Below are 24,204 nucleotides of genomic sequence, written 5' to 3'. Positions count from 1 at the left end.
ATCTTTTCTAATGTATTATAATTTTATTAGGGCAGCACAGCGGTGCAGAGGTTAGCGTGTGTACGGCACAGTTCTAAGGTCTTAAGAACCTCCTGTGTGGGTTTAAATCCAGCTACCGGCCTTACTGTGCAGAAACTGCCCACTGCCCGATGATTGCTGGGATGGGCTCCAGCACCTCCGCGACCCTACTGAGGATAAGCGGTGCAGCTAATGAGATGAGATAATTTTCTTATTTTTTCAATATCTCAGGAGGTAGAGTGCTCGTCTCAGGACTGAGAAGATGCAGGTTCGAGTCCCAGCTCCTATGAATGAATTGTTGAAGTGTCCTTGGGCAAGACACTTAACCCCGAATGCCTGCACTAAGCGCCTTGCATGGCTGACGCCGCTGTGTGTGTGTTTGGGCACTGACCACCCCTGGGAAACTCCGAAATGTCCGCATGCTGCTTTATCTGCAAGCAACACTAGAGGGAGTCATTTTATTGGACGAAAACGCCACGAAGTGAAGAATTGACGTTAGAAAACGGCTCAGTGGATTTGGCGGGTACGTCACTTCCGGTCACACGTGAAACTTTTTGTCGGCGTCAAACTGCAATATATTGTTCGTATTTCCAATAAAAAGAATTTAAATTTCAAAGTATAAAAATAAGAGCTCAAGATGGCGTATGGGAAGCGGTCGGGGTGTTTGCTCAGGGGGCAGGCAGACGTCGGCGTCTGTTCAAAGGCACCCACAAGACACCGCCTCTTCCACCTCATCCACTTCCTCCCCGTACAAGGCAATAAGCTGCCCGTGGACCCTGAAAGCATCACGGACACGCGCGTCACATGCACTTTCTCGTACACGCGCATGTGCCTCTGCATACCTGATCAGGACTTGTCCCGGGAAGTTGATCAACTCGCCGTCCACGTTCCAGGGAAAGTCGGCCTGGGTGGGCGCGGCCTCTGCCTCCAAGGAGGCTGCAGGCGCGTCCTGGGCACGGATAATGGGCGTGGCTTCCTCGCTCTCGTCCTCTGAGGAGGTGGGAGGGGCGCGGGGGCGGAGTTTCACCGCCTTCACCTGGTGCGTCTCCACGAATGACAAGTCAGACTGCACGCACAAATAAAATAGTGATTGAACAGGAGTCTTTAAGCCCCGCCCCAGATGAAAAACATCTTTCCGTTATTCTTTAGAATGTATTTATACATATATACATACACATATATATATACATACATATATATACATACACATATATATATATACATACATATATACATAAATCCATCCATTATCTACACTGCTTATCCTCAGTAGGGTCGCGGGGGTGCTGGAGACCATTCCAGCTATCTTCGGGCAGTGGGCAGGGGACACCCTGAACTGGTTGCCAGCCAGCTGCACCGACAAGTCACTCGCTCAGTCACACCTAGGGACAATTTGGACCGGCCGATTAACCTGACAAGCATGTTTTTGGAATGTGGAAGGAAACCGGAGTGGGCGGAGGAGACCCAGGAAGGCACGGGGAGAACATGCAAACTCCACACAGGAGGTTCGATCTCAGAACTGTGCCGCACACGCGCTAACCACTGTTCCGGCGTGCTGCCCATACATATATACACATACATACATATATACATATCCATATATATATATACATATAATGTGTGTGTGGCTATATGTATATATAATACATATTATCTGTAATGAAATAAAATTCTTGTGTCAAACCACATGAATCGTTTCTTGTACATGATTCAATTGTTTGTTTGTTTGTAAATGATTCAAATTGAATCGTTTCTCCGGCGCCGTCACGAATGGCAGCCACTCCAGCAGCTCCCGTGTTATTTTCGATTGTTCTCAGTTATTTTCGATTGTTCTCAGCTTAGGGATGCTGCTGGAAAAGTGAATTTCCCTTCGGGGATGAATAAAGTATCTATCTATCTATCTATCTATCTATGTCAAATTTTGGTGATGACATCAAGGCAGCAGCAGCAGCAGCGCCTCTTTAAAACGCCACTAGGGGGCAGCAAAAACAGCAAAAACTTTAGCTTAATTAATCTAATTATACATTCATGTAAAAAAGCCTTCGTTTCAGCTACATTTTTTTTCTTATGCGAATTTTAAAATGGAAATCAACTTCCCAAGAATTGTACGACTTAAATTCTATTTTTTTCAGATTTCGAGATCGATATTTATTATTTTTTTATATTTTTTTAAATTAATTTCAAGTGAGGTCATTCATTTGAAAAGCTACTTTTTTGTGACTGATAAGTATTCCAGAAATAACTTATGGTATTACCGTTATTACTAAGTGGTCATTTTTAATGGGTTTAGTCAACCAGTAAATATCTGCCTTTTGTTAGGCCACTTAGTCATTTAGATATGTAAATAATTAACTAATTGGAAAACGAATTTTGGAAGAATTAACCATGAAAACCCCTTTTCTAATTTAGAGATGGTGATCAGTGTGTTCTCCATGGTTAAAGCCACTGATCAGGTCAATGTTTTCTGATGTTGTTTCGAAATCAAACATCTTAGAAAATTACAATATGACCAGTCTCTAATGAGCAATTTCCATAAGAACAAAAAGAAAGACAAAGATTAGAAAGTGAGAAATTCGTTTTCCTAGAAAATTCCAATGAGCTATCATCAGGGGATGTTGTCATCGTGACGTGTGCAGCCCCTTGAACGTTGTTCTGACCAAGAAATGGAACTTAACTTGACCCTGGTGAGTGATTTTCAGAACTGTTCTGCGGGAGACACCAGGTGTTCTTACGGGGCCACCTGCTGCCCGCGGGCACCACATTGGTCACCCTATTTTATTCGTTCCTGTATATATTCAGGTTGAGGTAACATCCGCAATTCTGCTTTCAGACCATCAAGTAAGGCATGTGGAGCCCACGTGGCCGCCATCTTAGGGGGGGGATTGTGTCATGACTGTCAAAACCAGTAGGGAAAGTTGCTTAGCGTCCTAGTTGACCCGCTAGGAAGTGGGTCAGTCGGTCGGCATGCCAGCAAACTTGCCAGGAAGTGTCCATTTTTAGCCACTGCCCTATTTACAAAGTAGGTTAGCGGGCTAATGGGCTTAACAAGCTCACCTGTCTAGCAGAGGTTCCGTAGCGCTTCAGGTGCTTGATGAACTCCGCCCTGGAAGCTGGCCCCACCGCCACCAGGGCGGCACTACCGTCCACTAGCCTTAAACAAACAAAAAGTCGGATCCGGGTTTGGTTCCCATCACCACAGTAATGTGTGGGCGTGGCTTACCCAGTGTGGGGGGCCAAGCCTTTGGGGGTGTGGGGACTCAGGTAGGGGATAGCCATCACACCCACACTCATAAAGGGGCCGGCAGCGCTTGTCCAAGACTCCGCCTCCTCCATGCTGATCTGTGACTCCGCCCCTTCTGTGCACACACCGAATTCGGCCATTTTGATGACATGAGGGACTTTAAATTACCGTATTTTCTGCACTATATGGCGCACCGGGTTATAGGGCGCACCCCCAAAAAATAGTTTTTGGTCCTATATCTTCCATAGATAAGGCGCACCGGATTATAAGGCGCTACAATGGGAACGTCGACAAAACAGTCAGATGATTCAGTCAAACTGATTACCCCCTTAACATTCCCAAAGCTTGCAAAGAAGCAAAGACGTGTCGTAGACACGTGCGGATGCGGTGTCCGTACGATGTCACTCAAATGCATCATTTCAAATATCATTCGGAAGGTTAAAGTCTTCAAGAAAATGCCAAACATTCCATAGTTTCTATTTTCTTTTTCGCTCGCAACTTTACTGTGCATATGACAATAAACACTTTAATTCACTCAACTCAACTCATGACAGCAACATCAAGATCGTTCTAAAACAAGATACCGGGAAAATATAAAGCCGCATAACTCACCTAAGTTCTTACGTTCAATAATGATACGCAATCATGGTCTTCTTACAACCGTGAGTGAAGTAAATCCAGGAGAGTAAAATATCTACAGATACAGATGAATGAAACATGTTTCTTTATGGCGTTGTTTAGCGAGCTGGCTGTGTTTTGCTGCTGTTGGTGTCAGTGGATTTGTTCAGACCGAGGACAATCGACTTTGGCCTGGACGGATCTATTGACACTAACAAAGATGTTATATAATGAAATTGTGAATATGTTTGATTTTCGAGAAGGTTTGTTCAAACCTCACTTTGTGTTTGCTGTTAAAAACGTAATATTGGAATATAATATTGTGAATGTGCTTAATTGCTGTTGAGATTGTCATGATTGTTTTCTGTTTTTAGTGTCAATAAATTTGTTCAAACCAAAAAAGTCATCTTTTTCGGCCAATTGCAGGGTTTGTTTCGGCCCTCTAGCCAATCCAAGGCTCCGAATAACTTTAGCCAATAGCGATCGATTCAAATGATGATTGACACATTGGTTAACCAATGAAACGCCGGTATATAAATCCCAGCATACACCGCGGACTACTCCACGTTCGGGGGAAAATCGAGTCGGCGGCTGCAAGTTAGTTGGAAAACTTTGCAGTTTTAAAATTGATCCATAAATAAGGCGCACTGTATTATAAGGCGCATGGTCAGCTTTTGAAAAAAATTAAGACTTTTAGGTGCGCCTTATAGTGCGGAAAATACAGTACTACGATTTTACGGGTTAAGACAACATTGACTTTCATCCCATCCCAGGTTCCTCGAAGACTAATCGAATCCCACTCCCCATTCCGATGGAGAAGCTATATTCACGAGCGAACAAAAAAAATTGCACTGCCAAAAAATGCCTGACACTCTTGTGTATGTATGAAGTTAGCTTATAAACTAGCCTGGGAAACTAACACAGTAACGTCACTTGGATAGTTAGTTTAAGAATCTTATACCTGGACGCTAACACTGGACGCTAATGCTAACAAGTCACGTTAGAGGCTAAGCTGATAAGCTAGCATTGAAAAGTAACACAGCAATACCATTACCAGTTTGACACTACTATGAACTTGGCTGCTTTTGGGAACACCCTTGCTAGTTTGATGCTTACTAGAAGATCGGAAGCATTTAGGAACTTCCTTGCATGCTTGATGTTAGCTTGAACATAGCTGAAAGAGTCTTTCTTGGTAATCCCCTTTTAAGTTTAAAACCAATACGAACATAGCCATCATTATCCATTGCCCTTTCTAGCTGAATGCTAACGCGAACGTGGCTAAAATTTTGAAACTGCTATGCTACGACGATACATAAACCTGGCCACCATTTGGCATAGCTAGCTTGATGCTAACATGAATGTGGCCTCCATTTTAAATGGCTTCGATAGCTTGAAAGTGATATGAACCTTTTTGCCATTTTGGAACTCCCTTGCTATCGTAATACTCATAATAAAGCTAGAAACTAGCTAAAAACTCAGAAGTTAGATGTTTACCTGAATTTCCATCTTGAGGCTCCGCCTTCTCCCTGACAAAGACACGCCCATTTTAGTTGCTGTGTGTGTGTCAGTGTGTGTCTGTGTGTGCGTGTGCATGTGGGCGTGACTTACTGAGCGTGGTCACTCTTGACAAAAGACAGCGTGCAGTCCTCGGACCTGTGGGACACCCAATCAGTGACGGCAGGGAGGCGGGGCTCGGTCAAGTGAGAACTACCCACCTTAATCGCGCCAGCGTCTTGAGAATGGCCCAATCACGTCGCGGCGCTGGCGGCATCCATCGTCGCTTTTCGGCCCTCGCCAGACAGCGCCCGCCAAAGCCGAACATTGCGCCAAAAGCGAAGCGTTGCGTACCGTTAGCCGAACACAAGCTAACCATGTCCACACACTGCACGTGACCTGGGGGCGAGGCCACAACATTAAAGAGGCAGGGTTTCTTTTTTTACAGAATTTTTCAATAACGCAGTTCCGCCAAAAGCGGAGCGCGGCGGACGGCTTTGCTGAATACAAGCTAATCATGTCCTGAGCATTGATAATACAGTTTTCCTTTCGCATGATTTTTTTAAACACTAGGAGGTTTGGCTTCTTTTTTGCACAGCTTTTCTGTCACGGTTGCCATGGCGCCCAATTGGCTCCGCCCGCGTGACGCCAGCTGCGGCCCGTTGACGGATTGGCTTCCCTTCTATTTTAGCTCAGTGCTCTCACTCACCCTTTGTCGGTCCGTCAACGAATGTCTGCACCCGCAAGACGTGGGTTTTGCCTCTGTCCGGTTTCCCGCTTCCGTTTCCTGTCCGGTAATGTTCCCGTCTATTTAGTCCTGTTTAATATCGATCTTCAGTTTTGTTGCCGTCTAGTTTGTCCTGTTTAATTTCGTTATTCAGTTTTGATATCAATCCTGCCTCTTCCGTCCTGTCCGGTATCGACCCCCATCTGTCCGATATCTGGTCGTGCAATTGGTATCGATCTAGTCAGCCTCTGGCTTCCTGTCATTCCACGCCAGACTGCTGCCTTACGTCTTCTGCCCAACGATCGCCGAATCACTGGCGTTTGGGTTAACGTGCGTGACTGCCCCATTTCCCGTAAAATAAAAGCTTGTGTGAGAAATGTCACGCATTTGGGTTCTCCTACTGCTCCGGTTCTTGACGTTTTCAACAATACAGTTTCATCGAAGGTGAGGCGCGGCAGACCGCTAGCCGCACACAAGCTAAGCATTTCTACCTGCTGCATGCAACCTGGGGGAGGGGCCAGAGGACACTGATAGGCGGGGCTAGGACATTTATAGGCGGATGCTTCTATTTTGCTGAGATTTTTGATGATGTTGTTTTTCTTTTGTAAAACAAGGTGGGCTGCTAATCCAGTGCAAGCTAACCATATCAGCATGCAGCATGTGACCTGGAGGCTAGGAGAATCTAAGAGGCGGGGCCCGGACATTTGGAGGTGGAGCTTCTTTATTTGCAGAGCTTTTCCATAATGCAGTTCTCCTTTTGTATGCATTAAAAAAAAAGTTGAGTAGGGAGAACAGATACTGCCGTATGTAGAAATAAAATGAGTAATAAATGAATAGCTACAAATGTATTCCGTAGGAAAAAAATCAACATGAATAAATAAAAAATATATATACATAAAACCTAAATACATGACAACAATGCAATTTAGCAATTTGTTTATGCACTTTTGTCATTTTATTTCAGTATGTACTGTATTTCTCGTGTATTTTGTCATGAACTTTGTCACTACTGTTATTGAAATGGGGGGGCGGGTCAAACTGTCTGAACTCTTCACCTATTGGTCATTCAATAACCAATAGGTGAAAAACTCAGCCAGTTTGACCCGCACCCTCATTCAAACAACATTCGGTTGTTACAAAAAAACAAAACAAAATACGCAACATAATGATTTACGAAAATAGATAAAGGACCAAACCAAAGAACATTTATGACGAATAAGTGAAAAAATAATGACAAAATAAATTGCATTGATGTGATATTGTTAGTTATTACATTGATATTATTGACGTGTTATTTTTTTATAGCATATATTTGTAGCTATTTATTTATCTCTACATGTTGTAGCACACATCCGCCCAAAAAGATTTTTTTGTAATTTATAAATAAAAGTTATTCCTAAACGATGAGATATAAACATGCGCCGCCGCAGTTGCCATGGCGACGGCTCCAGGTATGCAGCGGCGACACCTGTCGTTCTTACTTCCTGTTTTCTTTGTCGTCTTTGCGGCCATCTGTCCGCTCAAAGGCGATTGGCTGCAACGGAGGCGGGGGCGGGGCCAAAGCTCGTGTGACCCGCAGAGATTTCTGCTGAAAGTGATCCTGCTAGCAGACATCTGCTAATGGCGAAACCCCCCCCCCATATAAACCCCCCCACCATCACCACAGCCGCCACACACCTCGTCTGCCGCCAGCCAATGACCCAAGAGAACAAGGATCTCAAACGCGTGGCCTGGGATGCCAATTGCAACACTGGAGGGTAGTTTGAGGCACCCGCATTAATATGAAAGCTTAAAGGGACAGTGTATATTATTTAGCGCTTACCAGTAGAAGAAAAAAAACATTCATTGAAAAGAAATACCAGGATTTATTTAAAAATAAAAAAACTATAAAGAAACAATAATTAAAAAATAATTTCATTTTATATAATTTTTCCATATGCATTAAAAAATGCATCTATTTTGAAGCTCACCTCGAGGGAACTGATATCATTGTCGGCCATCTTGCTGCTACGGGTACCCAAAAAAGAAAAACAACTTTGCGAATGGTTGCGAAAAAGATTTGATGAGATACTTTACAGTTTTGTCCTTTGAGTATTTGTAGTTTATATTCTTCCTTGGCGTTTTAGTTTTTTAATTTTTGTTCTTGTTTTGTTCTTTTCTTTTTCTCCTTTTCCCCTCATTTGTTTTTCCTTAATTTACAGTTTGTTTTCCTCTTTACTTTCTTTCCCCCCTTTTTTATTTTCCTTATTCATTTCCCCTTTTTCTTCTTTTGTTCATATTTTCCTCTTTCTTTTGGTCTTCTTTATCTTATTTTTTCTTTTTTTTCTCGTTTTCATCCTTTTTTCTTTTCTTTTTTTCCTGTTTCTTTTTCTTCCTTTTATCTTTTAATCCTTTTCTATTTTTTTCATTTTTTTCCTCATTCTTTCACAAAAGCCTTGACAAAAACAAGACAAAAACACTGTGCTTCTTGGTCACTTTGAGTCTCCATAGTTTGTATTCTTGTGATTTTTAGCACTTGTTTTTGGTTGCACAACACAATACAGCGACATCTAGCGGTCAAGGTCAAACATTGCGCACCTTCCCCTTAAGATGTGGAATCAAATGCTTTTCAACCCCTCTTTATGGAAATTTCCCCACTATAGAACACCAACAAATAATTATTTGCATGGCCAAAAACGTGGGAATTTCTAACTTTTTGGTGTACATACACCATCTCCACCCCATCTGCATCCACCTGCTAACTCCACTCTACCAGCTCAAGTCAAATCAAGTGCAGCCCACGCTAAATATGGATTTATTTGTTACTGGCGGATTCTTTTCATATTAATTCTTGCAGTTTTTTATTTTAAAATCTTATTTTGTGCAGCACAAAAGCTATTTGAGAAGAGTGGTATCCTTTTAATCAGAACTTTCTTGTGGAAAACTTGAGAAACCAAAATGTCTCCAACGTACCGAGGACGACATGCAAGGCGGCCGTGACAGGATCCCGGACTCCGTGAACCGAACAAGAAACCGCATCCGTTGAGCCTGAAAATGGCACACTACGTTTGCAATGTGCTAACATTTCAAAAAACACAAAAAATAAAAGTTATTTGACCTGCCGGGATGATTCCCACAGGAAGCCCCGCTTTCACGGGAACGTCGGGGCAGCCGGCATCCAATTGGGCACGCAGGACTAGGGCGTGGCACACCTCCGCCACAAAACCGTCTCCGCCCACACACACCACACTAGCATGCACAGCGCTATTAATCAATAGCTAGCTTAATGCTAACACAAACCAGACCATCATTTTGGAATATACTTGCTAGTTTGATGCTAACATGTACATTGCTGTCATTTTGGAACACCTGAACTGATTGTGCCCACCGTTTTAGAATGTCATTGCTTGGGGGTTGCTAATGAGAATTTGGCCGCTGTTTTGGAATATCCTTGCTAACGTGCGTGAAGCTAACGTTATCGTGTCAGACATTTTGAATTGCTTTGCTAGCTTAATACCAATTAAATGTGGGCATTTTTTGGAATACACTTGCTGGCTTGAAACTAACATAAACATTGGTGCCATTTTGGGAAAGCCCTTGCCAGAAGTTAATAGGTATTTTTGAATTTTTTAATATCTTTGCTAGCTTGGTGCTAACATGATTGTGGCCACCATTTCAATATACCCTAGCTAGATTATTACTAACATTAGCATCACAGCCATTTTGCTAAACCCATCTACCTTGATATTTACAAAATAGGTTGGCCATTTTGTAACACCCTTGCTAGCTTGAAGCAAACACGGATGCTGCCTCCATTTTGGAACGCCATTGCTAACCTATAGCTGACATGAGTTACCAGCTATTTTAGAACGCCTTGTTAGCTTGATGATAAAATGAATATGGCTGCCATTTTGGAATCTTGGAACTTAGCTCAATGACATTTTGCAACACCCTTACTATCTTCAAGCTAATACGAACATGGCCACCATTTTAAAACACCTTTGCTAGCTTGATGCTAACATAAACATGCCCTTCATTTTGAAAGCCCTCGCTTGCTTGAAGCTAACATTAATGTGGCTGCCAATTTACAACATTCTGCTAGAATGAGGTCAACTTGGATGTGGCCAACATTTTGCAACATCCTTGCTATCTTGAGGCTAACATGTACATGACTACCATTTTGTTACAGCCTTGCACTTGCTGGCCTTTTTAGAAATGTAGTACATTCTGACGGTAACATGAACGTAATAGGTATTTTGCTAGCCTTGCGGTAGCAAACACAAGCACAGTCGATGGCTGTACAAAAACAGGTAACTGGAGATTACCTTTCACGGTTAGCATTTTAGCATGTTGTTAGCAAGCCCCGCCCCTTGCATTGCCTGCATGAACTTTTCTAATTGGTCGAAGTACATTTCCAGGAAAAACCTTAAGCAAAGCCTTTATTTACGTTATAAGCCTCTAAAGCAATTAGGTATAAGCGTGGCCCAGTTTCTTCTTCTCTTTATTTAATAATCGATTTAAAACCAGGTCAGCCGGCTGGCCAATCAAAAAAAAGGGCTGCTAACATTAGAAAAAAATAAAAAACTGACCCATCAAAGTCGTCAAACTTGAGCTCCTTGATGACTTCCAGGGCGTGTCCTCGCCGCTCGGTGACTGGACGAACAGATGGGGATGGGTGCGTGGGGGGGATATCAGGACAGATGGAGGAAAGTGAGGAGAGTCGGCTCATTGGTCCAAAAAAAAAGAGAAGTGAAAACAGATACAGTCACATCTGTTCAAAACATACAAGGGGACTACAACAAAATGGACAAATATGTGGCCGCTATTTTGGAATGCTTTTGCTAGTTTGATGCTAATAAGAATGTGGCCACTAATTTGGGATGCCCTTGCTTGATGCTAACATGAACACTACTGCCATTTTGGAAAAGCCCTTGCTAGCTTAATGCTAAAAATAATGTGGCCACTATTTTGGGATAGTATTGCTAGCGTCACACTAATAAGAATGAGGACTCTATTTACAAAGGAGATTGCTAGTTTGATACTGGTAAGAATGTGGCCACTTTTGGGATGTCCTTGCAAATTCAATGCTCAAATGAACTTGGTGGCCATTTTTTAATGCCCTTTTCTAGATTGAAGCTAACTAATATGTAGCCACCAATTTAGAAAAACCTGGCGAGCTTGATGCTAATATAAACGTGTCCACCCTTTTGCTATGCGCAGGCTATCTTGATGCTTACATAAACTTGAAGGTTATTTTTGAATGCTATAGAGAGCTTCACTATTTTGAGATGCCATTGCAAGCTTGATGCTAAAAAGAAAATGGCTGCCATTATGGGAAAGCCCTTGCTAAATTCATGCTAACTGAACTTGACTGCCATTTTGAAATGTTATTGGTGTTTGCTGCTAAACAGAATGTGACCAGTTTTGAGATGCCCTTGCAAGATTGATGCTAACATAAACATCGCTGCCAAGTTGGAAAAGCCCTTGCTAGCTGGATGCTACAATGAACGTGGTTGCTATTGTGTTATGCCCCATGCTAAGCCAAAACGAACATGGTCATCATTGATAGCTTACAATCCGGATTGATGCCAATATGATTGTGGCTGTCTCTATGGAATGCTACTGCTAGCTTGATGCTGACAAAAAATGTTTGAGAAGATGCAGGAGGACCACAACACGCTGCCTAAATATTTGGGCTGCCTTAACTGACCACCATTTTGAAATGCTAATGCTAGCTTAATGCTAATAAGCATCTGGCCACCATTTTAAAATACTATTGGGAGCTTTATGATAATAAATATATCGAAAAGGTGCAAAAGGACCCCACTACACGTTTGCTAAATATTTGGGCCACTGTTTTAAAATGCCCATGCTAGCTTGATGCCAACATGAACTTTGTTGCCATTTTGGGAAAGCCATTGCTAACTTGATACAAATAAGAAGGTGGCCACGATTTTGGGGAAGCCTTTGCTCGCTTAAGGCTACCATAAACACTGCCACTATTTTGTTACATGCCCGCTAGATTGATGCTTACATGAACTTGAAAGCTAACAGTTTTAACAACAGACGGAGTGTAAGCTACGTCCCCAACATCACGTTCCGACTGACGACTGACCGGTGATATGTGTGTGGACATCGGCCATTTTGAAAATGGGGGCCACGTGGCGTCTGTAGATTAGGACCGCTTCCTTTTTGTGGCTGCTGGGATTGATCAGGACCTTCAGGCGCTTGGGGCGACTGCGCACGCCTGTTCAAAAACACAACACGCGTTAGCTAGCAAAGGTGGCATTAGCTGTCCCGGTGGAATAGCCGGAATCGATACGAAGCCTAATCTCCGACCCCCAAGGCCTAGGCCACACCCACTTCCTGACCTTTCTCACGCTAACCAGCCTCCGTTTCAAATTAAGTCACGATTTGAATTGGTTGATTCTTTCATTCAGAAAGAAGATCCATTTAAAGGGACAGCGTGTATTATTTAGCACCTCCTAGTGGAAAAAATATATATATTTGAATCAAAAATACATCAATTATCATATAAAGGTAATTTTTTTCCGATAAATTTGTATTTAGTTCTTACTTTTACCTTTTTTTCTGTTCTTTCTATTTTCCTTTATTTCTTTTTTTCTCCTCTGTTCTTTTTCCTTTCCTTTTTTTCCGTTGTGAGAAAAAAAAGAGTCTCCATAGTTTTCATTTCTATGGTTGTCTTTGGCCATCTATTGGTCGATCTTTTAAAGTGGGTTTCAAGCCTTTTATTTGTGTTGTTTAGTTGTCTAATGGTTGTTTTGTTTTTTCCAATGTTTTGAGTCATTTTTGGGTAGTATTTCGGTCATTTTGGGGTGTTTTTCTTTTCTTTGGACATCTTTTGCTCTCTTTTTTAGAGTCGTTTTTTTTAGTATTTTTGTCCTTTCATTGAGCTTTTCTGGTGGGTTTTTCAAAAGGGTTTTTGGATCATGTTTTAGGTCCGGTTTTGGTTGTTTTCGGGTGGGAGTTTATTTTTGTTTTTCTGGCTAGTTTGTATCTGCCTTGTGCTTTTTAGCACTCATTTTTAGGTGGCAAAACACAATACAGCGACATCTAGTAGTCAAATACTACACACTGTTCCTTCAAAGGCAAAAAATGGGAAATAGAAATATTGCGGCTCAGTCACTTTAGTCCCTATAGTTTTCATGTCAAGGGTTGTGTTTTCGGTCGTTTTTGATTGATTGTTGACCGTTTTTGTTTGTTTGTTTTTTTGGTTTGTTTTTCTAGCCATTTTTGGTCTTGTTTTTGATCAGCTATTTTGGCTTCTTATCTTATCCGTCGCCTATGGTCACTTTTTGGGCCGTGTTTTAGGTTTTGACTGGGTCGTTTTTGTGTCATTTTTTTGTTATTTTTTGGCCCGAGGGTTGTAAATTTGTTTCTGCCTTGTGCTTTTTAGTACAATACATCAACATCTAGTGGTCAAACAATATACACTGTCCCTCTAAGACATGTAATCAAATGCTTTTCGACCCGACTTCATGGCATTTACCCCACTGTATGAGACAACAAATTATTTTGCATAGTCATCTAGTGGTCAAAATTTCCAAACTGCCCCTTTAAAATCATGTGTGAAGGCGTTTGACTGCCATTTTACAAAGGTGGCGTTGGACGACCATCTTGAGGTTTACAATGATGTTTTGGGGATCAGGTTTCCCACCAACTGTCCCGTCGCCACGGAGAAGCGGCGTTGCCTTGGTAAACAATCCGCTGACTTTGATTTGGAGTTAGGAAAGCCGACGTCCCCCAAACACCTCACCTGGCCCCAGGAAAAAAAAAAGCTTTGCTATCGAGTTAAGTGCTTCATTATTCAGTCGACTTTTTTTTTAGAGATCAGTTCAGTTTTTTTCCATAGTCGTGGCTAATCACTCGCTCAGACGGGATTGGACGAACGGCAAGATTAGCAGATTAGCTCGTCTGCAGAGGGATTGTCATTGCAATTCCCGAACTATGTTGTTCTCCAGCTTACATCATTTTACAGTCATCCATACACGGAAATACAGTAGCCCCCGGGATGCTACGTTTCACTTTACGGCGTGAGGTTGGATGTTTTTTTTTTTAAATCCCTATTTACGGCATTTACCCAACTATACAAAGGCAACAATAACAAATTAGTTCGCTTTCCCAAAATAACCCAAAAAACTATCAAAAAACAACCGCAACACAATCCAAATCTACGAAAAAAAAGGCCAAAATATGAACAAAATCAAACCCCCCAAAAAACAGACAAAAACGGCCGAAAAAACACCAAAACACGACCCAAAAAGCGGAAAAAAAACCCTAATAAAAAACAACCAAATTCAACACAAACACGACCAAATCACGAAACACAAAATTCAGAAAAACGACTAGAAGCCGACTAAATATGACCCAAAACACAACCTAAAACCTGAACCAAAAACATGAAACAACCCAAAAAAACAACAAAAAACACCTATTAAAGGGCAAAAGATGACTAAAAAATAGCTAAGAACCAAACACGACCCAAAAATGACCATAACATAACCCAAAACGACCCAAGAATGATTAACAGACTACCAAAAAAACTGACAAAAAAATGACGAGACACGACCGACAATTGAAAAAAAACCTGACCCCCCAAAAAAATCATAAAACAAAAACAAAACACACCTAAAAAACGATCAAAACACAACGTAAAACGACTAAAAGATGACCAGAAAAAGGAAAACAGAGAAAACAGGACCCAAAAAAGTCAGAAAAATCGACAAAAACACGACCAAAACACGACCCAAAAGTCAGAAAAACGACCAAAACACGACCAAATACACAACCAAAAACAACCAATTAAAGGCCCAAAAAAAACAACAACGAAAATATCAAAAATACGGCCACTGAATGGCCCAAAACGATCAGAGACACCCAATTTCTCTTCGCAATCCCGACCTGAGAACACATTTATGTTGTATCCCAGGGGTCTACTGTATTTTATTGCCATGAGAACACGTTGCAAATAAAAACATTGTACACATTTTCCTTATCGGTGGCCTTAAAAAGATGGCCACGGGGATGCTAATGCTAAGTAAACAGGAGAAGTTTGAGATTTTGCAACTAGGATGCTGCTGAGATGCTAAGCTAACAGGAAAAGTTTGCGATTTTATGCAAAAGTGGGTGTTACCGGCGAGGGCGCAGTCCAGGGTGTGGCACCATTGGCGCGTGTGTTGGGAGGATGCGTTGTGCAGGTGTAGCTCCTCCTCCTCCAGCCGCCGTCCAACCCGCTTGCAAAAGAACAAGGCCACGCCCAAAACAGCCCCGCCTGAGCGTTGGCCCGCCGCCCGCCGCCTTTTCAGCTTGACCGCTAGCACGTCGCGCAGCAACAGAACGCCCGGTGCCGCAGACACTGCCACTTCACCTGCCAGGCGACAAATTGTGGCTAACGTGGCTACGTACTAATGAAACAAAATGGCCGACGCTGCTATGCGCCGACTATCGACATGATAAATTCTGAAAAAGACCCACCTCAGCAGACATTTTCTAGGTTGACGCTCGCATTAGTACAATCTTAGGAAAGCCCGTTGCTAGCTAGTTGTTAGCATAATTGTGGCTTTCATCTTAGAGTACTATTACTAACTTGATACTATAAAAATATAGCCACTATTTTGTGATACCCTTGCAAGCTTGATGTGAACATGGTTGTGGCAGACAATTTGGAACGCTATTGCAAAATTGACGCTATAATAATATACTATATTGGAATGCTATTGCAAAAATTATGCTAATAAGAATATGGCCACTATTTTGGGATGCCCTTGCAAGCTTAATTCTAACATGAGCATTGCTGCCATTTTGGGAAAGCCTTTGCTAAATTGATGCTATTAGGATTGCTGCTGCCATTTGGGAATGACAATGCCAGCTTAATGCTAACACAAGCTCTGCCCCCATTTTGAACTGCCTTCCGAGCTTAAAGCTAAAAGAACGTGGCCACCATTTAAAAACTTCCTTTCTAGCTTGATGCTAACATGAACATGGCCACAGTTTTTAAATGCCCCTGATAACTTAATGCTAACATGAACCCAGCCCCGGTTTGTAACACACTAGGTAGCTTGAAGCTAACCAGAACATGGCCAGCATTTGCAAACTCCCTTTTTAGCTTGATGCTACGTGTCTATCATTTTGCAATGTGGGATGCCTACATAAACTTGACGGCCATTTTAGAACGCTATCTCTAGCTTGAGGCTAATAAGAATGTGGCATTTATTTTGGCATTATTTTGCAAGCTTGATGTTGACATAAACTTGGGTGCCATTTTTGAATGCCCGTACTAGCGCGATGCTAACTTGAATGTGGCAACGATTTCAGAACACGATTTGATACTTTAATGTTACACTGAACATGACCACTGGCCACTTTTGTGTTACGCCCCGGCGAGTTGGATGCTACATTGACTTGACGGACATTTTGGAAAGATACTGCTAGCAAGATGCTTATAAAATGTGGCCACTATTTTTGGGATGCTCTTGCAAGCCTAAAATGAACACATTGCCTTCATTACCTTGATGCTAACTCGAACGCAGCCACCATTTAGAAATTCCTGTTATAGTTTGGTTCTAACTCTAATGTAGCCACCGTTTAGGAACCCTTTTGCTACCATAAAGCTAACAAGAACATGGCCACCATCTGCAAACTCTATTTCTAGCTTGATGCTAACAGGAACATGGCCACCATTTTGGAACAGCCCTGCGGGGCTAAAACTAACGCAAACACTGCTTCCTTTTTCAAACACAATTGCTTGCTCGAAGCTAACAAGAAAATAGCCACAATTTGCAAACTCCCTGTCTAGCTTAGCGAGTTTCATCAAAACGCAAAGCAGCCCGCCAAGATGCCAGATTCTCCAATCACGCGAGGCGATCGGATGCGACAGCCCGCAAACGCATGCCGTTAGCGTGTTAGCGTGTCCAGATGGACGACCATCTTGTCTACACACACACATTTGGAAAACATTCACATTTCTTATGATGTCATCATGAAGCTAATGACAAAACTTGAAAAACTAATTAATCACTTCAATAACATAGCAAAGTACTAAATTAGGGGCGAAGAAAAGCTATCGTTAGCTAAATGATAACTCCACTCCGGCTAGAATTGATTTAAGCTTATTAAGGCCATTTCCACATTTTATTATTTTAAATGTAATCAATCATAGTATTGCAACATATCCTATGTGTTCCCCCTTTTATGTTTGGTTCAGTTAGACCAGGGGTGTCAAACTCATTTTAACTCGGGGGCCACACAAAAGAACAAACATTCTGTCGGGGGCCGGACTAGTAGATTAGAGTGAAAGAAAAAAGAGACAAAGAATTGAGAGAAAGAGAAGGAGAGAAAAGTAGAGGGTGGGACAAAGAAAGAGAGAAAGGGACAAAGAAAGATAGAAAAAGGAGAAAGGGAGAGAGAGCATGAGAAACAAAATAGATAAGAAAAGAGATAATGAGAAAGGGAGAAAGAAAGAGAGAAAGAAAGAAATCCAAAGAGAAATAGAACAAGAGAAAGAGGGAAGGAGAGAAAAGAGAAGGAAAGAAAGAGAGAAGGGGAGAAAGAGAGAAGAGGAAAGCAATGGAGAAAGAGGGAGAAAAGGAAAAAACACTGAAAGAGAGGTAGATAGCGAGTGAGAGGAAAAGGAGAGTGAGAGAGATAAAAAAGAAAGAAATACAAGTACAGCATTTGTGAGAGGCACCTGCCTTTGGCAAGTGCATATTTTTCAACCTGCAGCTCATTTTTCTCTTCCGCTTCTCCGAGCATTGTCCCGTGGGCCGGATTGCATCCCTTAGCGGGCCTGATCTGGCCTGCGGGCCGCATGTTTGACACCCCTGAGTTAGACCAAGTCAGTGTTCGAACATATTCTGTAGTTATCCTTCCGTGTTTTGGTTCAGTTAAAGCTAGCTACTGAGCCTGCATTGTATTTCTTTAGAGAGTGTTTCTTGTGATGTCTTCCTTTCACGTTTTGTACAATCAGAGCTAGTCAGTGTTCCAACATATTCAACACAGTCTTTCTTTCATGTTCTTATTCAATTTTATTTATTATACTCTCATCGAATTCCGTTTGGGAACGTTTCTTGTGTAGTGTTCTTTCACGTTTTGTTTTGTTAGAGCCTGTTAGTATTGGGAAATGATTGAGCTGTTTTATACACGCGTAGAGTGCCTGCATCACGCTGTATTTTGATTGGGAAAGTTTTCTTGTGTCGTCTGACTTTTATGTTGTGTTCAGTTAAAACTGGTAAGTGTTCAGACATATTCTGTACAGTCTTTTTTATGTTCTTGTTCAGTTACAGCTAGTTAGTGTTCCTGCATTCTACATTACAGTCTCGTTGTCATGGCCTCTTGTTGTTCTCTCTACGTTTGTGAATGCTTCTTGTGTCATCTTCCTTTCATGTTTTGTCCTGTTAAATATGGTTAGAGTTGGAACTTGATGTCATTGTTCTATCCACGTGGAGCTGTGTTCCGTGCATCCTCCCCTTTTCATGTTTTGTTCGGTTAGAAGTAGTTTGTTTAGCCATCTCCTGTGTCTTCCACATTCATATTTTGTTCAGTTAAAGAGTGTTAGAACAACTACATTCTGGTCCAACACTATCAACAGGCGGGTGTGTTCCATTTATCCTCCTTTTTTCATTTTTTCTATGGTTAGTGTTTCAACTTTGGCATTAGCTCCCTTCATATTTTGTTCCTTTAGATCCAATAAGTGTTTCAACATGATGTAGGAGGGATGCCTTGATGAGCCTTTGTTGGAGTAGCTTCAAGGTTTTTGAATTCTGGAGAGCCGAGTAAATTATCTTTATTTCTGTACTCTGATACCATCCATCCATTATCTGCACCGCTTATCCTCAGTAGGGTTGCAGGGGTGCTGGAGCCCATCTCAGCTATATTTGGGCAGTGGGCACGAGACACCCTGAACCTGTTGCCAGCCAGTCACAGGGCAAACAGAGACAGACAACTCACTCACTCATTCACACCTAGGGACAATTTGGACAGGCCAATTCACCTGACATGCATGTTTTTGGAATGTGGAAGGAAACCCACGCAAGCACAGAGAGAACATGCAAACTCCACACAGGAAGGTTTGATCCCATGACCTCAGAACTGTGCCTTACACGCGTGAACCACTGCGCTGACGTGCAGCCCTATCTGATACCTTTTCTGTAAAATTATTTTGTGTTTATATTTATGGGATCACGACACCCTTAAGTATTATTATTGAAGAGTTGTTATAAGTATGTATCAATCTGTCAATACAAAACATATCATTGATTTTTGGGAAGATGTTGAAGGAGCCCCAAAAGTGTCGGAAAGCTCCCGGCGGGTCGACAGGAAGAACTTCTTGTAAGTAGCAGCTGATCTGTTCGTGCACGCGCAGGCTAATCTGCCGCGCAAGCTAATCTGCTCACACTGAGCCAATATCGTCACCCCTAACCAACCCCTGCAGGCTTGGCCAACTGGGCCAACTGCTGCCAAGCGAGCAGACGTTTTCTCCAAACGTAGGGCGGCAACCATCAGTTGATATTTTCGACAAAATAGATTGCAAATTTAGCAGATGATGAATTCCATTGTCGATGTTGCCGCCAGAAACGTTTTTCCAACAGAGAGAGGCATCTGTACATGATTACAATCTCTGCTGAGTGTCTCATGCACTTTTAACATAAGGTCAACATCAAGTACAGTCATTTGCAGAGTTTGGGAGCATTTTAGCCTGGATAAAATAAAAAAAAAACACTTGACAATTTGCACTACAGATCTTGAGATCATGGCAGTACCTCAGTGATGCACCAACATATAAAGGAACTCGAACAAAACAGAGTCTGACTTGCCTTGGTAAGATTCAAAAGACATTCAAAGAAAGATGTTTTAGATTACATGCATTGCACATTTTATACTTGTATATGGCTAAAAAAGAGAGCTTGAGCGATATGTCAGACTGTACCTGAGAAAACATATTTGAAACGGAATGCATGCAGTCCCAGAAACAAACGCAAGTCGTCAAAACATTAAAAAAGACAAACATCTTTTGTCAAAAGCATTTGATTTCAAACTGTTGAGAATAGTTAAGATCTTTGGTTCCAGACTTTCCAGTTGACCACTGAAAGTACTGCAATCTCTGGACGATAAGGAGTACAAAAAAAAAAGAGTAATTCTAAGATATGCCTTCTAATCTTAGGTACCTTATAGACTGGAAATACAGTAAATACAATTTCAAATGGATAATTACAATGAATTGTTACTACGTACAGTAACCATTGATGAATGAAAGAACTCAATTCAGTTGTGAAAGCAGATTTCCTAATATTTATATTCTATAAATTATTTTTTTTCGGATGTTATTTAATGCAACCCTAGCTCTTACTGTAGTTTTAATTTAATGTGCCTTATCCAGGGTTCGTACATTTTTTTCATGGTCAAATTAAAACACGTTTTAAGGACCTTTTTAAGCAAGCTTTTCAATTTCTCCAGTATCATTCAAAGAAGAAACTAAACATTATAATATTGTTAATAACACTGAGTATTGATTGTCATTTTCTTCATTATTGATACAAGGTCCATAATGTGACATCCCTGTAGAGTTCTTTAAAACACTTCTATTCTATAGCATATGAATAACCTACATTCTATGTTGACAATATCTGTTTGATATTTGTTATTGCCACATCCATTGCAGCCTGGTCATCCTGGAAGGTGGATTATCTCATGTGCAGTCCCTTCTCAAGGTTTCTTTATTTTCGGCATGTTGAGGTTTTTGAGTTTTGCCTTGCCCTCATGTAGGTTTTAGATCAGGGGATAGTGTAATAATAGACTGTGGTTTGCAATAATATGTGGTCTTTGCAGCCCTTTGAGACTCTTTGTGATTAAGGGCCAAACAAATAAACTGACTCGACATGTAGTCAGGCGAGGCTGTGCCTCTCCCTTTCATAATGGAAATATCAAATTAAATATTAACTGGTTGTATTGATTCAGTGGTAAAGTTCTTCGTGGTTTAACTTTTACATTTTTTTCAAGTTAGCTGAATTTTTACATTGTGTTATGCATATGAATACAATTAGTATGTAATGTATTACTGTGCATATGTCCCCTGCCCACTGCCCGATGATTGCTGGGATGGGCTCCAGCACCCCTGCGACCCTACTGAGGATAAGCGGTGTAGCTAATGAGATGAGAGATGAGAGATGATACGCAAACGATGTATTCAATTCTTCTAAAAATGAACTTAAGCTACTGTAATTATGAACTGGTTATTTGAGCCACCATTTTCGTCTATTTAACTTGCTGGCATGAAAAAGTATTTTAATGGTTACTTTGTACTCATGAAAAGCAAAGCCACCAGAGAGCAGTGTCAGCATCATTTTTAAGCAATTTTTTAAATGTCTTTTTCATTAATTGAGTCAACTTGCCAAGAAACATGGCAACAATTGTAAGTATTTACAAGCACTTCACTAAAATTCGAGCAGGATACAAACCTTGAAAACACAAAATTAATATCTAAGCATGTACGAATCCTGCTTACAATGCATATGAAACAGATAGCCCACAGGAGTATTTTGAGGGTGTGACTTATAATCAGGTGGGCTCTCTAGTCCGTGAAATGCGTCAAAATGCTCACTATATTTTTTTATTTATTGTTCTACTGCTGCTAATGAGCCTGTTCTTGGTTTACATGGATAAAAAATGTTTACTTGAATTCAATATTTATTTCCCTGTCCCTAAAAAAAATGGACAGCTGTTCGTTTATGGATTGATGTGTCTAGTGACCGAGCACTTTGCCTAACTGGCTTTAATGCTTTTACATAGAATTGTTTTGTGCAAATCCACAGTATTTTCAATAAAAGATGTTTTTCATTACCCATTTTTTATTTATAATCATGTTTTACATCATTAAATCAAGTTCATGCTAAGAAAAAATGAATAGTGATCTTATGACAGGACTAATAGTTTCAGTAGTGAGTGACTAGCGAACTATCAAAGTAGTTTTAAGTTGCAGGCCTAGTGCAAAGGAAGGCAAAAGACGGTCCCGTTTCTTACCTGGGGGGCCCTCCGGCAGGACGGGGCTCCAAGTGAGTTGGGTGGGTGTCAGCAGGACATCGTGACTCTTTTTGCCCACCTTAAAGATCCCGCGCAGCAAAACACGATCGCTTGGAAACACAGACAAAAAGGGTTACAAAAACCAGCAAGCATTATTTAAGGAATGGTAATTGAAAAAGAAATGTGGCAATGAATATGAATTGCCCTGAAAAAACCCACATATAACATAAAATGGTTGCATTGTTGTAGTATATCATCATTACTCACCCCTTTGTCTACCCCCCTTCCTCAATGAATAATGATGCACTTTAACATTGATTTATGATGCTGTTAAGTTTTTATGGTACCATGTTTGCACTTTCAATGTTTACCTTGGGTCGTTTATGGGTTTTGGGGTACTTATGGAAATCCATTCTGGATATTAATTCTGTGAATGTTGTATTTTCTGTTAATTATTGGATGAACAGACTTTTTTACAATAACATGAATATTTGGAATCTGAATCATTAAGTGTCCTCAAAAGTCTTTTATGATGTAATAACTAGCTAACAAGCTAACAAAATGTCTTTGAAAACCAAGAATTGAGAAGAAAAGCAAAAGGAGAAAGATGAGCAAGAATATCTGGAAAAATGAAAGGTTTAAACAATAAGTGATAGAATAAGAGCTAGAAGAAGAAAAAGAAAAACGACAAGAGGAAGTGGTAAAAGAAGAGCATGACAAATAAAATGGAAGACAAAATAGCTAGAAGAAGAAGAGGAGCAAGAAGAGATAGAAGAATAAAACAGAAGCAGAAAAGGCTAGGGGAAGAGGAGCAGAAGCAAGAAGAGCAAGAAGAAGAAGAAGAAGAAGAAAAACAAAACTTACAATAGCTAGAAGGGCACGAAGAAGAAAAACAAAAAACAAAATAAATGTTATAAGAAGAGCAACAAGAAGAAAAAAGGTAAAGAAAGTAAGGGCTAACAGAAGAAGTGGAGACAAAAGAGCTAGAAGTAGAAAAAGAAAGAAAAAGTAGAATACACAGAGATAGAAGAGGAAAAAAGAAGGAAAAACTAATATACAAAGAGCTAGAAGAAGGAAAAATGGAAAATAGACAGCTAAACAAAGAAGGGCAAGAGAAGAGCTACTATAAGAAAAAGAGGAGGAAGCCCAAGGAGAAGAGGAAACATGGAAGCTATAGAAGATATAGAAATTAAAAAGACCTATGAGAAGAAGAACCACAAGAAGAAAAGAAAAAAAAAAAACTTAACAAAAAAAACTAAAAATAAAAGGGACGGCTAGAAATAGAGCAAAAAGTTGAGCTAAAAGTAGAAGAGTAAGAAGAAGCGCTAGAAAATAAAATATAGAAAAAGGAACCGCTAGAAAAGCGAAAACAAAAGCATATGAACATGAAGAAGAACAAAACTAAAAGAGAACAAGAACAAAATTAAAACCTAAAAGGAAGAGCTAGAAGAAGCGCTAGGAGAAAAAGAAGGAACAACTTGAAAATAACGAGCTAGAATAAAAAAAGATGTGACATTTTTTGAAGGCGTTCTCAATTTGTTCTAAGATATGATGATCCGTCAATCTGTGACGTCATCGACCTTCCCTCGCACTCACCTGTTGCCGATTTCCGGCTTGTGCTCCTCCTCACTTTTCTCCTCCTCCTTCTTCTTCTTCTCCTCCCTTCTTTTCCTCCTCGCATCGTCTTTCTCTTTTTTGTTTTCTTTGTCCTCCTCGCACGACGACATTTTAAATAAAAAGAAAAGAAAGCGGAGGTGCACTTTGGCGCTCTCTTGCACAGCGCCTATTTAGCGCTCAGCTAAGCCGATCCAGGCATTTCCGGGTTTTGGTTGTCTTGGACACCAGGAGGCTGGCGCATGCGCACGCGGATGGAGGGAAAGAGGCGCACATTTTACCTACAGTATTCAACTTTTCACGACTTAATTTTGTCAAAAAGCCACAAAAGATGACGTAAAAGAGGATATGAATAATAATAAAAATAATAATAATAATAACAGTGATTATAAAAAAATAGTATTAAAAAAATTTTGTAAAATGAAATTGAAAGAATTCATTGCGGCTCCTGTGCCAACCTAACTAAATGCTAACTTCC

General features: G+C 40.9%; 1 protein-coding gene across 1 annotated transcript; it reads right to left on the bottom strand.

Annotated features, from left to right (window-relative positions):
* Positions 1–366: 366 nt before the first annotated feature.
* On the bottom strand, positions 367–23,933 carry cerkl (CERK like autophagy regulator). Its single transcript, XM_088352604.1, has 14 exons — positions 23,709–23,933; positions 22,113–22,222; positions 15,232–15,465; positions 12,193–12,324; positions 10,667–10,730; positions 9,196–9,326; positions 9,051–9,125; positions 5,593–5,770; positions 5,486–5,530; positions 5,372–5,403; positions 3,239–3,374; positions 3,073–3,169; positions 861–1,084; positions 367–794 (listed from the first exon to the last, which is right to left on the bottom strand). The coding sequence occupies exons 1-14, from the start codon at positions 23,837–23,839 to the stop codon at positions 716–718; spliced, it is 1,668 nt and encodes a 555-aa protein (XP_088208730.1). The 5' UTR covers positions 23,840–23,933; the 3' UTR covers positions 367–715.
* Positions 23,934–24,204: the final 271 nt, after the last annotated feature.

Source organism: Urocampus carinirostris, chromosome 14, assembly GCF_059441175.1.
Source record: "Urocampus carinirostris isolate Australia breed hairy pipefish chromosome 14, RoL_Ucar_1.0, whole genome shotgun sequence".
NCBI classification, from domain to species: domain Eukaryota; kingdom Metazoa; phylum Chordata; class Actinopteri; order Syngnathiformes; family Syngnathidae; genus Urocampus; species Urocampus carinirostris.
This window is presented reverse-complemented; position numbering and strand designations above follow the sequence as displayed.

Excerpts from the sequence above, each read along its gene's own strand:
- cerkl (XM_088352604.1), bottom strand. The coding sequence starts at position 23,839 with ATGTCGTCGTGCGAGGAGGACAAAGAAAACAAAAAAGAGAAAGACGAT. Across the intron at positions 22,223-23,708 it reads AAGCCGGAAATCGGCAACAG|CGATCGTGTTTTGCTGCGCG; the intron begins GTGAGTGCGAGG and ends TGTGTTTCCAAG. Across the intron at positions 1,085-3,072 it reads ACGGAACCTCTGCTAGACAG|TCTGACTTGTCATTCGTGGA; the intron begins GTGAGCTTGTTA and ends TTGTGCGTGCAG.